General features: G+C 42.8%; 1 protein-coding gene across 1 annotated transcript; it reads right to left on the minus strand.

Annotated features, from left to right (window-relative positions):
* Nucleotides 1-2049: 2049 nt before the first annotated feature.
* Nucleotides 2050-4729, minus strand: LOC141133456 (P2Y purinoceptor 6-like). The gene has a single exon (XM_073622839.1). The coding sequence runs from the start codon at nt 4663-4665 to the stop codon at nt 3598-3600; it is 1068 nt and encodes a 355-aa protein (XP_073478940.1). The 5' UTR covers nt 4666-4729; the 3' UTR covers nt 2050-3597.
* Between the last annotated feature and the right edge of the window lie 10336 nt (nt 4730-15065).

The raw sequence follows: 15065 nt of genomic DNA on the forward strand, positions 1-15065 counted from the left end.
ATACATAAATAGACTAATTTTGTATACTTCATTACGTATTGATTCAAGCTTGCTTAATGATTCAATTATTCAATCATGTGATGATGATGATAATGAGCTATATACGGTATTTGTCCATGTATGTGGTCATTTTGTAGGTATGTGGTTTTGAAGAAGGGCGTTATCTGTGTTAGCCAAAACGTCACCATGTGTATATATATTTACATTTTCAATACATTTTTTATGTGCAGCAAACCCATCTCTTTTTTTTTTTATATATGTTGGCCCTTGGGAAGGCCAGATTGCTTGCACATTTTGCTAAGACCGGTATGCACCTCACCCTTTGAACTTATAGGGATTATATATATATGTATATACAGTGGGGACGGAAAGTATTCAGACCCCCTTAAATTTTTCACTTTTTGTTATATTGCAGCCATTTGCTAAAATCATTTAAGTTCATTTTTTTTCTCATTAATGTACACACAGCACCCCATATTGACAGAAAAACACAGAATTGTTGACATTTTTGAAGATTTATTAAAAAAGAAAAACTGAAATATCACATGGTCCTAAGTATTCAGACCCTTTGCTGTGACACTCATAACTCAGGTGCTGTCCATTTCTTCTGATCATCCTTGAGATGGTTCTACACCTTCATTTGAGTCCAGCTGTGTTTGATTATACTGTTTGGACTTGATTAGGAAAGCCACACACCTGTCTATATAAGACCTTACAGCTCACAGTGCATGTCAGAGCAAATGAGAATCATGAGGTCAAAGGAACTGCCTGAAGAGCTCAGAGACAGAATTGTGGCAAGGCACAGATCTGGCCAAGGTTACAAAAAAATTTCTGCTGCACTTAAGGTTCCTAAGAGCACAGTGGCCTCCATAATCCTTAAATGGAAGACGTTTGGGAAGACCAGAACTCTTCCTAGAGCTTGCCGTCCGGCCAAACTGAGCTATCGGAGGAGAAGAGCCTTGGTGGGAGAGGTAAAGAAGAACCCAAAGATCACTGTGGCTGAGCTCCAGAGATGCAGTCAGGAGATGGGAGAAAGTTGTAGAAAGTCAACCATCACTGCAGCCCTTCACCAGTCGGGGCTTTATGGCAGAGTGGCCCGACGGAAGCCTCTCCTCAGTGCAAGACACATGAAAGCCCGCATAGAGTTTGCTAAAAAAACATCTGAAGGACTCCAAGATGGTGAGAAAAAAGATTCTCTGGACTGATGAGACCAGGATAGAACTTTTTGACCTTAATTCTAAGCGGTATGTGTGGAGAAAACCAGGAACTGCTCATCACCTGTCCAATACAGTCCCAACAGTGAAGCATGATGGTGGCAGCATCATGCTGTGGGGGTGTTTTCAGCTGCAGGGACAGGACGACTGGTTGCAATCGAGGGAAAGATTAATGCGGCCAAGTACAGGGATATCCTGGATGAAACCCTTCTCCAGAGTGCTCAGGACCTCAGACTGGGCCGAAGGTTTACCTTCCAACAAGACAATGACCCTAAGCACACAGCTAAAATAACGAAAGAGTGGCTTCACAACAACTCCGTGACTGTTCTTGAATGGCCCAGCCAGAGCCCTGACTTAAACCCAATTGAGCATCTCTGGAGAGACCTAAAAATGGCTGTCCACCAACGTTTACCATCCAACCTGACAGAACTGGAGAGGATCTGCAAGGAGGAATGGCAGAGGATCCCCAAATCCAGGTGTGAAAAACTTGTTGCATCTTTCCCAAAAAGACTCATGGCTGTATTAGATCAAAAGGGTGCTTCTACTAAATACTGAGCAAAGGGTCTGAATACTTAGGACCATTTGATATTTCAGTTTTTCTTTTTTAATAAATCTGCAAAAAATGTCAACAATTCTGTGTTTTTCTATCAATATGGGGTGCTGTGTGTACATTAATGAGGAAAAAAATGAACTTAAATGATTTTAGCAAATGGCTGCAATATAACAAAGAGTGAAAAATTTAAGGGGGTCTGAATACTTTCCATCCCCACTGTATATAATTTTCTGGTTCTCAAGAAAAACATTTTCCTACACACTTGTAGCCTGAAGAGGCTGATAATAAAGAACAATCATGTTTTCATTGCAATGGTATCATGTAAATATCTTAAATTTTACTCACATGTGGGAACTTTTACATACACACTTAAACGGTTTACGAAACTCTTCTACATGAAGGTAACCTTACATAAAATGGTTAGTCCAATTTAAACTTCTGTATTGTATGTCAGGCTGTGTATACAGTATTAAATATATATCTTCTTTCTATGTATTTGTACATACTAAGAATGACTATATCCTGTTTTATCAGCATGCTGTAGAGTTGGACTGCTGCTCTCACATACAACACAGCCGCCTGGGTCTCCAGCAGTCTGACACTCCCCCTGCATGCTGCTCCAATAAAAACACTCCTAATCCTGAGCAGTGCTGTTGATTGGAGAAATGCACAGGGGGAGTGTTGAACTACTGAGACAGCTGCATGCATGTGAGAGAAGCGGTCTGACTCTCCAGTATGTTGCTAGCACAAGGTATTTTTAAGCTCACCGCAGCATTTAATAGGGTCGATTTACTAAAACTGGAGAGTGCAAAATCTGGTGCAGCTCTGTATATAACCCAATTAGCTTCCAGATGATTTTTTTTTTTTTTTTAATGAAAGCATTATTTAACAAACTGAAGTTAGAAGCTGATTGGCTAACATATCCAGCTGCACCAGATCTTGCACCTGTTTTAATAAATCAACCCCAATATATAAAAATACACAAACAAGGAGCATAATTATTACTATATATGCAGCCTAACTGCGTTAAATTAATAAATACAGACGCATGCCTTGAATTTTAACAAACATTCCCAGTAAACTACTTATTGAGGTGCATTACAAACTTAAAAAAAAAAATGACAATAAAATATTACATATTGTTAAAATACACTATTAGTGATATAATTATGACATGTTTCAAACTTGAAAGAAAACCTTAAACATAAAACATTACATATATAAGAAGGTGGGTTAATAAGGAGTTTATTTTATACAAATGTTTGCCAAAACATAAGAGCACAAACTGTGTTGAGCTCAGCGTTACAAATCCCGTATATCTCCATTATGTTAATTAAATAAGTGAACTGTAGACACCAGCAAGTGGAGGCCACACAAAGTCCAAAGTTTTTGTAAAAGTTGTACAACCCCATCATGTGATCACCTAAAATGCCGTTCGTAGCTGTTCCCTGTATGTAATCCTCTTGTTTTACATTTCCCAAAGAACAATGTGAAATAAATCTACTTAAACATCTGCATTTTTGAATGATTTCTTCAGTTTTTGTGTGCCTTGTTGTAGTAAACTACTTGAAGAAGTGTTGGTCTTGAAGTTTTTGGTGTTTTCTTACTTTTCATGTATGATCAAACCTATCCCTATTGGTTTTAAGGCCACATATATTGTTTGTACCACTATCATACTGTAGCCATTGGGAAGTATGCCTATATTTACGTAGAGGATGTCCACCTAGATGTGTTGTCCTTTTAGATAAATAAAAGTTTAGAGTCTTTAAAAGTCCCCTTGCCTTAAAAGTCCAGGACACATTCAATTCTGTAATTTCTAAAGTCTCAGCACTAGTGAAATCGAGGATAGATGTTGTCCCAATCTCCATCTCCCTTGGCTGGTCTCTTTTTTTCCACTTTCCCTATTTGTTCTCTGTCTTTCCTGCACCATATTCCTCGCCCACAGGGTTCCTTAGTCAGAAAGTACAGAAGAGCATTAAGAAAGGAGTTGGCACTTGCCAGAGGTCTGGTGACCTTGTAACAAACAGCCACCACCCCTAAGGCACGGCATCCACCTAGGCCAGCTCCTCGTGCCCTCATGGTCAAGAAAATTGTGCGGGTTATGTGGAAAGGAAGGAAACAGAGGGCAAACAGTAGGGTGATGGTGACAATGGTTCGAATTGACTTGCGCCGTTGGGCTACACCAGGAACGGGCCCTGGTACACCACCCCCACGTAAAGTTTGGCAGATGGTGCGTACCACCCTTGAGTAGCACCAGGCAGTTAATGAAAAGGGTAAGAAGAAGCCAGCTATGTGCAAAAAGAGTCCATAAGGCATGTAACGTTCAAGGTCCTCATTAAGGGCATCATCCCAGCAGGTTACTATGTCTGTGTCCTCCAGTGGTCCCGTCCGAGCAAAGAGCAGTATTGGAAAGGTCATGGCAAATACCAAGGTCCACACCAGTAGACAGGTGGCTCTCACCCAACGCATAGCTTCCAACCTCATTGATCGCATAGGGTGGCAGATACCAAGGTAGCGATGGAAAGATATGCAAGTTAAGAAGAAGATACTGCAGTAGAGATTGAAGTAGAACAGGAAACGGATCAAGCGACACATGGGGTCTCCGAAGAGCCAGCGGTCTTGGAAAATATAGTTTGTGATGAGGAATGGCAGGGACAAGCTGTACATGAGGTCACTCAGTGCCAGATTGAACATGTAGATCAGCGATGGGTTCCATGGTCGACGTAGGCATCGAGAGAGAACAATGGAGTTCAGAACCATGCTCAGCAGGAAGGTGAGGATGTAACAGGTTGGTAGGTATATATGCTTGTAGGACTCATCCAGTTGGCACGACAAACCTGTTAAGGGTGAGGTGGGGATTGAAGAGTTCAGGGTAGGGGTGGGGGAAAAGGAAGGCATGCTGGAATACGTATGTAGATGAATTAAGGAAGGTTCTTCATCACAGGGTGGTAGAGATGGGAAAGGTCTGGAAGGGACAAAGTGGTTCGTATGAAAAGAGAAAAAGAGAAAAAAGAAGGTTAGTTAGGTGCTTACAATAATCAAATAATCATCATTACATTATAACAGAATGTTGCACCCATATTGCCTATTTCAGCAGAAGATGGAGCATTAAACCACCTATTTCTCTATTTTTAATATTTCTCATAGGCTCCAGCAGAGATTGGCACATTTAAGTTCCCAGGTCTACACAGCCTCCAGCCCTCCATAGTGCCCCAACCTCCAACAGAGTCCCACAGTGCCCCCAGACCCCCTGAGAGCTCTGAGCCTCTACAGTGCCTCCCAGCCTGAGGCAGAGCCTCCAGCTCTCTATAGCACCTCCAACAGTGTCCCACAGTGCCCTCAAGCCTCCTGAGAACCATCAGCCTCCACAGTGCCCCCCAACCTCCCACAGTGTTGCCCCCCAACTTGCTTCAGAGTTTTCAGCCCTCCAACAGTGCCCCACAGTGCCCTTAGCCTCCACAGTGTGCCCCAATCTCCCACAGTGTCCCCCAGCTTCCTCCAGAAAGCTCATCTCCTACAGGGCCACCAAGTCTGCTGCAGAGTCCCCTAGCCCACTCCACAGGCCCCTTATCCAACACAGTGACACCCAGACCCATCCAAAGCCTTCTAACATTTAGATACATGTTTTGTATTTATATAATTTTATTGTGTGAGTGTAAAGTTTATTCTTTACTGTTGGGACATGGAAGGCTTTGACATTTATTTACCCGGTCTCAAAAATGGTTGACAACCCCATGTTCTAGTATATTGCAATTTCTCTTTTTTATATCTACTGCAACTTCATTGACACATTTAATTAGAATGTACGTAGAAATCTACATATAAATATGCTATATTCTTATAAATGGAAACAAACTTTCCATTAGTCTTTCACTGATTTCACTAAAAAAGTATAACACAATAAAAACCATATGTTAAAATTCAAAACATTTCCATGGTAGTCAAACTAAATTTCAAATGAAATTTGTTGGGTCAATGATGACATGATGGAATGCTCTGGTGTCCGAATTTGTCTTGCATACACAAGGCCACACAATTGTTGGACAACAATTACGAACGTAGTGATGTACTATGTTGTTTTTCAGCTCTTTTGGGCTCCTTCTGCTAATTTCGTGTTAGTAGAAGTTTGGTGAGTGTTGATTCGCACTTTTCATTTGGCACTTTTCATTTCGCACTTTTCAGTTTGTTTCTGAACGGCTGTTTGTCAACCAGCCATGTTGCGGAATCGGAGGAGATAACGTGTTATTTATTATTGACCTTGGAGTTATTGCTTTGACATTATTTTTTTGGTTGAATAATGATTTGATTTTGTATATTCTATATTTTTGGATGCATAGAGTGTACTTTTTGGTTAAGTTCTATTGGCAGATAGCATGTCTAATTTTATTTGTTTTCTTTTTTTAATGCACAATAAAAAAATTGTGGAGAATAATACTTGGCTATGTGTTTTACTGCAAATGACAGTTTGGGAGTAGGCAGTTACATTTAAAAAAATACAATGTAAAATTGACAAGGGACACCAACATAGTTGTACCTTTGATCTTAAAAACTACGGGATAATGGTGTTGTGGTAACTTGCCCAAATAAAAAAAAAAAAAAGAAGCATAATAATATTATTCTTGATATCACTAGAAAAAAAAAGCCTTTGAAAATTTGTTTGCAATAACTCCATCAGTGTCACCAGCAAAGCAGCTTCGTTATTATCCCATTAAAGAAGAAGAGAATTGTGCGCTGCATTTGGAGATTTCATAATTTGCCACGTCACGAATGTTAATTCTCCATTACAATGCCAGTTTACAAGACCGTTTCTGGCTCGTCATTGCTTCCGAGCATGCGTGTTTGTACTTTGGACTTTTGTCCGATGGACTTGTGTACACACGATTGGAAAATCAGACAACACACATTTGTTGGCGGAAAATTTGAAAACCTGCCATCCATCATTTGTCCACGCAAATTGGCCAACAATTGTCCGATGGAGCGTACACACGGTCGGATTTTCAGCCAACAGTCTGTCATCACACATTTCCCCTCTGAAAATCCGATCGTGTGTATGAGGCTTATCTCCAACCAAATACTGTTTGTAAGAGTTTGACCTTCTGTTGGGTTCTTATTACTATCTGTTACTCATTTAAAGGGTATTTCCACTTTTGCAGTCAAAACCCCACTATATGTTTGTTATGTCTTCCCATTCACACTGCATACCTAAAAAAAATAAAAAGTAAAAAAATAATGCTTCTTACCTTTTGGATGTTTTTAAGGCTAGGTTCACATCTATGCATGCCGAGAAAGTGCGCAAAATTGTGTGCAACCCCAACGCACCCAGAAACGCGTCGCCCTGTAGCCGACACGCACTGGTGCTAATAATAGTTAATAGCACCCCCAACGTCTCTGCTAACGGTACATAGCACCATTCGGTTCGGTATGATTTTGGAAAAGGGTCAGGGACTTATTTTCTGGGTTTGAATGCGCTCTCTACATGCGAAGTGCTGGAACATGCGCGTGCCATCACACCTTTAGGTATGAACCTGGCCTAAGTAGAAGGTCATGGCTGATTCTAAGAATTTCTGGACAGTCTCGCAGTGTCTTTGTCCCCACACTGACTAAACTATCTCTCATTAACCGCTTGTTGACTGTATAGCTTACATATACGGCGGCAGGGCGGTCTCAATGCTGGATTACGTACCTAGTACGTGATCCGCATGCTCGGGCAGGGGGTGCATGCTCCCGCCTGCCTGCTGGCACGGCTGTTCTGTGTTTGGTCACAGCACATGCGAATGCCCGGGTACCGGCCAATGATTGACTGCCAGTGTTCTGTCGATTGCAGATTGTCTGATAATGCCTCCGACGATTTGTGCATAGTGGGGAATGAAAAACAATAAATCTCCAGTAAAAGCAGCAGTGTCAGATTGTCCGCCGAAATATCGCAGTCCCGTTAAAATTTGCTGATTGCTGCCATTACTAATGAAAAAAAATGAAAAAAATTGCAGTATACATCCCATAGTTTATAGATGCTACAACTTTCACGCAAACCAATATACACATATTGAGTCTTTTTTTTTTTACCAAAAACATGTAGCAGAATACATATTAGCCAAAATATATGAAGTTTTTAATTGGATATGTTCCATAGCAGAAAGTAAAAAATATTGTTTTTTTTTTTTTTAAATTGATGGTCTTTTTTAGTTTATGTATTATAAAATAAAAAAAACCCAGTGGTGATGAAATACCACCAAAAGAACGCGCTATTTGTGTGAAAAAAAATTATATAAATTTCGCTTGGGTAGTGTTGAAGGGCGTAGAATTTCCGGAGCTGAAGTGGTTAACACACAATGCAGGAGGGCGGTTTCTAAATTTTTAACCCTGTGTTAGGACATGCAGCGTTCAGATCTGGTTTACAGCTGATAATGAAGAACTGAGAACACACAGAGTACAGACAGGGTTAATTATGCTAAACATTACCCCACAGCCCCCTCCTACACATTGCAAAGCAGGGATAGCTTGGAAGGATTTTTTACCGCTGCCATATCGGGGCACTTTCACCCCCTTCCTGCCCAGGCCAATTTTCAGATTTCAGTGCTGTCGCTCTTTTTATGACAATTAGTCATGAAACACTGTACCCATATGACATTTTTATCATTTTTTTCAAACAGATTTTTTTTTGGTGGTATTTAATCACCACTGTTTTTTTTATTTTTTGCCAAACAAATTTAAAAAACAAAGACTGAAAATTTTGAAAAAAAAAAAGTTTTTTTTTGTTATAAAATGTTGTAAATAATTAGTTTTTCTCCTTCACTGATGGGCACTGATGAGGTGGCACTAATGATGAGGCACTAATATGCAGCACTGATAGGCGGCACTGATATGCAGCACTGATGGGCACCAATATGCTGCACTGATGGGCACTGATAGGTGGCACTGATGGGCACTGATAGATGGCACTGATAGGCAGCACTCATAAGCACTGATTGGCATCCCTAATAGACACTGATTGGCATCCCTGGTGGGTATTGATTGGCATCCCTGGAGGGTACGGGTTGGCATCCCTGGAGGGCATGGGTTTGTACTCTAGGTGGGCACTTATGGGCATCCTTGATGGGGCTACATGAATAATCAATGTGCTGATTATCAGCGCAGACCCCCGTCAGGAGAGCCACTTATCGGCTCTCCTCTACTCGCGCCTTGTCAGCACGAATAGAGGAATGCCGATAACTGGCACTTCCTGGTTACCATGTGATCAGCTGTGATTGGACACAGCTGATCACATGGTAAAAAGCCTACATCATAGGCTCTTTACCGAGATTGGAGATGTGGTGTGTCAGAGCAACACACCGCACTACCGATCCCCCCGAGGGCACGTGCGAGCGGCTTATCCTGCTAGATATCATATGATGCCCAGTCAGGATAATGAAACCACCACCCGGCCGTCATTTTGATATAGGCCAAGTGGGATGTGGTTAAGCAAGTAAAAAGCACCTAAAAAGGTAACCAGCCTTTTTTTTTTTTAAGTTTTACTATGTTGGCAATATTAACAAATTTGGCTGCCAAAGTGGAAATAGTCTTTAAGGAAAATCCTCCTTCCTTCCTGTTCCTGTGACACCATAACTAGATATGAAGCAAACAGGGGTCACTGAGACAGAAAGCATCATTAACCGCTTCAGCCAATTTTTGAAAAGGAAAGCAATATTTTTTACTTTTTGCTATAATAAATATCCCCAAAAAATATATTAAAAAAACTATTTTTTTCCTCAGTTTAGGCCGATATGTATTCTTCTACATATTTTTGGTAAACAAAAACCACAATAAGCGTATATTGATTGGTTTGCGCAAAAGTTATAGCGACTACAAAATAGGCGATAGTTTTATGTGATTTTTATTATTATTTTTTTTTTATTAGTAATGGCGGTGATCTGCAAATTTTATCATGACTGCGACATTATGGCGGACACATCGGACACTTTTGACACTATTTTGGGACCATTGTCATTTATATATTGCCATAAAAATGCACTGATTACTGTATAAACGACACTGGCAGGGAAGGGGTTAAACACTAGGGGGCGATCAAGGGGTTAAGTGTGTCCTAGGGAGTGATTCTAACTGTGGGGGAGGGAGGGGCTACTACTCACATGACAGCGATCACTGCTCCCGATGACAGGGAGCAGTGATCTCTGTCATGACACTAGGCAGAATGGAGAAATGCCTTGTTTATACAGTCACTTCCCTGTTCTGCGGCTCCGTGACACTATCGCCGGGAGACTGGCGGACATCGAGGGCATGGTCACGCTGGACGCGGCAGGCGCGAGCGCACCTCCGGTGGTGCGCACGTACCCGCTAGCCCCGCCAATTAAAGGGGATGTACAGGTACACCCATTTGCCCACCACTGCCATTGTGCTGACGTATATTGGCGTGCGGCGGTCATCAAATCACATCAATAAAAGGGACACTTTCATTCATTGGCTTTCAGGACTGAGATGGAAGTTGGCCCCCCTTCCTTCCCCTGCAGCCTTCTGGAAAACTTTACAGGTCCAAGAAAACTGCGGCCCGTACACAAAGTGCAGCACACTTCACGCGTGCGCAGTAGGAGCCCGGCTGTGAAGCCCCAAGGCTTCACTGCCGGTTTCCCTTAGTCAAGATGGTGGCACCAACACCTGATAGTCTATTGAGGAATCGGCTCAGGTAAGGACACTGCTGGATGCCAGGACAGGTAAGTATCCTAATATTAAAAGTCAGCAGCTACAGTCTGTGTTGCTGCTGACATTTAATTTTTTTTGGGGGGGAACCTGGAGCTCCTCTTTAAGCACACAGCTTTCGTTCCACCGGGGAGCCTGAGACCGCAGGAAACAAGTTCCTCTGTGAAAGCAGGTGGAACTTGGGAAACATCCATTCCCAGATCCCTCCTGCCTCCTGTTTCCATAAAGAGGACCTTTCACCTGTCTATGTTATCACATAAGGGACTTGTTAGCCCCCCCATGTTATAGCAGTAAAAAAAGTAATAATAAAAAGTGTAAGAAAAAAGATTTATATATAAAAAAAAAAAAAAACACATACTTTACTTTAAAGCAAACCCTGGCACCCCCGCACGCACCTCATATAAAAAACACACAAGAGGATGAGCACTTGTGCATAAACATCAATTGGGCCACACATGTGAGGTATCCTCACGAACGTCAGGATGAAACAATAATTCTCAAGCCTAATTTATGGTTAACTTTAATCTGATGACCTTTAGCTTTTAAAGCATCACCTATGGTGGCTTTATACCCAAAAATATTGAGTTTAAAATAATGAGTGATGCTGGAATCTGGATAGGAGCACTAAGGCCGGCTATAGACGGAAAATTTTTCATCGCTCTATTCCCCATCAACACAGACAGTGTTGACAGGGGAATGTTTCAGCAGAGCCATTGTGTTCTCCCAGAGGGGAGGAGGCAGGGGAAGTCGTCCCCACTAGGAGAACACAGTGAATATTGCTAGCGGCTATAACAGCAGGCTGGTTGTACCCAAGATGATTGATCGATCAACTTGTGTACATTCAGCCTGCCCATACAAAGCTCGAATCGGCTAAACCGGCTGAGATTCGAACCGTCTATGGCCGATTTGGGTGAACTTCTACTGCGAGGGTAGTGTCCAGAGAAGATAGTTACAAATTTGGACTTGTAGGAAGTCTGGAGGCTAGTCCAATGAGTAGTGTGCTGTTACTTCTAACAATCAAGTCTGGCTTAAAGGTTTTTTTTGGCTGTTCTATGCCCTATCCCCGGAGTTTATTGGCCTGAATAACTCTCCAGAAGTGACTGGCACCCATCTGTTCACCTACTCACTACAAGTCAAGAATCCAACCCTGAGGTGAAATGTCAGGCCAGCTGACCTCTGGGGGTCCTTAATATCCTATTAGGCAGCCTTTCACAAACAGGGTTCCATGAAACTCTGGGGTTCCTCCTAAGTTTGCTAGGGGATCCTTAGGCAATGAGCAATTTCTGCCCCTCAGACAAGTAACTACTGACACCAATGATCTTTATAGCTACCCAGTGGCGGCCCGTTCATTAGGGGCACAGGAGTCTTAGGACTCCCTGAGAAATCATGTCTCAGGACAAACTTCCTGTTTCTTCCATAGAAATTAATGCCGGACTCGGCCACTCCCTCCGGCGCCTGTGTCATTGGATTTGATTGACAGTAGCGGGAGCCAATGGCTGCACTGCTATAAATCTATCCAATCAAGAGCCGGGACCTGATGCAGAAAGGGAGAGCACGTCTCTGCCGAGGGGATGAAGGGGCTTAGGTAAGTAAAAAGACGGGCTGGACGGCCGGTCACTTGCAGAAGTTTTTTCACCTTAATGCATAGGATGCATTAAGGTGAAAAAACACAAAGGTTTACAACGCCTTTAAGCTTCGACAATAAAACCTGCATAGGCATGCGCGCAGGGTGTGCCGGGTGTGCCCACGCACACCCTAATCACCCCATGCGCATTAGTGTTATCGCTCTATGTAGCAGCAGGAACATGGGAAAGATCTCCCTCTTACTGGCTTACTGCCATATGAGAAGTGTCTATGATCTTCTCTTTCACTGTGCTGGCAGGGAGATCAATGTGCCGGGGGCATATATATGTAGGCACATACACATGCATGTGTGTTTGAGCTTAGGGGTGCACACCCTAATGCAATAAGCTGCGCACACCTATGAAAACCTGGAAGCTGATTGGTTACTATGCAGAGCTGCACCAGATTCTGTGAGCACCATTTTTAGTAAATCTCCTCTCTACTGTCCATGAGGCCTTCTACAGAGCTATACAAGAGACGTGAAAGAGGGATATCTATGCTGGTAAAAAGTGCCAGAAACATCCTGAGCCTAATGAATACTGGAAAATTATATGCAAAACTGTTGCAAAAAGTCATAAATTGCAACAAATGATCTATTACATCTCAGTGACCATAGTAAAAAAGGAGTCCTGTGTCACCTACTGCTTGGTGCATTAATTCACTTATCTATGCGCCCAAAATATATGCAATCTTATTAAGGCCCAACTTCGGGGAAACACAAAATGTCTGTCTCGCAGTGGGGCTGCGCGCGCTCACACTCCAGGGGTTAATTGCTCAGTGTCTAGGGGACATAGAAAAGAAGATCTACTTACCCGATTCTCCGCTCTGGAGGTCCCCAGGAGTGTCTTCTCCAGAGGTCTAGGGTCCCGACATCATCAAGACCATTGCAGGCTTCATAGCCCTGGATTGACCTAATGATGCTGAGGAACAGTCCACTGCCAGGGAATGAGGAAGAACTGTCTGCCAGGGTATCAGAGGATCAGGTAAGTCAAAGTGTTTCTCCCCTAGACTAAACGACCAGTTACCCTTGCAGTACAGGTGTAAAGGTGGACTTTCAAATTTCCTGGAGTTGGGTTTTAATTATTTGGCACAAAATTGCAACATTCATGAGACCCATCCCAAATTCAGATTTTCCAATTTTTGATGCATGTGGCACTCCAAAGGAACATGCATTGCAATTTATTGTTTAATTGATGCACTAGTAGAAATCCCGCAACCTGCGCTATGGTGGGCCGCTGATAGTTTATTTGGCCCCTGTCGTTCCAGATGAGGACCAGTGTGTGTGTGTTGCTATAACCCGACACATCAATATATATGAGAATATACAAAGATTTGACCCGTACATGGGAAGAGTTCGCCTGACACACGCACAGGCCCCCTGCACACGGTACCAAAACACATATTTGTCTCCCTTAAACACTGTGTGGCTTTTCCTGACTCAGCGGTTCCGCCTCATTAATTCTTCTTAATAAATAACAAAGCCTGAGCCTGTGTGACCCCTCTGTATTCCTATAACCATTTCCCAGTGCAACTCCAGCTGCCAGCTGCCCAAAAACCCACCTTGTTGTCTCATTACATGCAACATGGATATCCCTTAGCTATAAACAATTTGCTGCAATAAAAGGATAGCATGAAAGGAGCATCCTCTGGGCTTGCAATAAAGTACATCTCCAGACAAAACTTTGTTTTTTCAAATTTGGATAGAGTAGGGTAGGGATACAACCTCCGTCAGTTTTAACAACCTTATGTGACCTTGTTGGGGAGATTTTCCCTCACTTCCTGTTCTGGGGAAAATGATTATATTTTTTACAGGAAGTAGTTAGGAATTAGGAATAACCAAGAGTGATGTGGGCAACAATGGAAACACCTTTTTTTTTTTTTTTTACAGCTGAACACAAGTAAATATTGTCTAAATCAGGGGTTCTCAACCTTTTTGAGACAGGACCCTGCTAAGTTCTCCCAAAACCACCTTCCTCAATGCCCTAACAGTAAAGAATTGAGTTTTATACTAAAATCCTGTAATGCGCTCGATGGATCTGGGTGTCATTGTGGGGTAATGGGGGCTCTGGAGGGGGGTTAGGGGACTCTGCAGAAAACTTGGTGGCCCTGTATTGGATGAGGTTTGCGAAGGGGTCTGGGGAGCATTGTTGGAGGTTGGGGGGCGCTCTGGGACATTGTTGGGGGCACTATGGAGGACTGGACTCTCTGCAACTGGCTGGGGGGCATTGTGGAAGGCTGTGTGGCACTCTGGGAGGTTGGGGTGCAACATGAAGGTTGAGGGCTCTCCAGGTGCCTGGGGGCACTATAGGCCACTGTGGGAGGTTGGGGGTCACTATGTGAGGTTAAAGAATCTGCAGCTGACTAAAGGCCTGGGAGAGGGGAGACCGTGGCCTGACAGTGGACCACGGCCTGGTGATAGGGAACCACCAGCATACCGGATATATTACTTAGCTTACTTAGCTTTTCTTCGGACTACATGATTTACACAATCCTTCAGCCTGGCATGATCTGGAATGCCCTCCTCAATCTTTTTAACACAGAGGAAGGTCTCAGGGAACCCCTGCCAATATTTCTTATTTGTACAGCTGATTTGAAGGACACATATTACTTTGGGGGTGAGAGGAAAGAATACTCCCACTCTTACAGAAAAAGACCATTGTTCTCAGTGGATAAGAGGCAGAAATTGCTATTACTTTAAGGAACCCCTTGTAACCGCTGAACTGTAAAGTTCCATGAAACCCTGGTTGAGAAAACCCCCCCATGGTATTGACAACAAGTGCCTGGTATCATCCTTGGGTAAATGGAGTCTTGTAATCTGGAATGCCCCATTGTGATCTTTCTGTATGTGGGCATGTGTATATCTAGGGGTGTTTGTGGATATTGCTCTATGCTCTCTTCTTTCAGTAATGGTGGGCTCTAAGGTACCAAAGCAACATGGAGAACCCTCATGCCATGTGAGTTCCTCCCTGTATGCTGTTTTGCTC

This window comes from Aquarana catesbeiana, linkage group LG03 (genome assembly GCF_042186555.1).
Source record: "Aquarana catesbeiana isolate 2022-GZ linkage group LG03, ASM4218655v1, whole genome shotgun sequence".
Taxonomy (NCBI): Eukaryota; Metazoa; Chordata; class Amphibia; order Anura; family Ranidae; genus Aquarana; species Aquarana catesbeiana.

Bases quoted from the DNA above. Each gene is read 5' to 3' on its own strand.
- LOC141133456 (XM_073622839.1), bottom strand. From the start codon at position 4,665: ATGCCTTCCTTTTCCCCCACCCCTACCCTGAACTCTTCAATCCCCACC.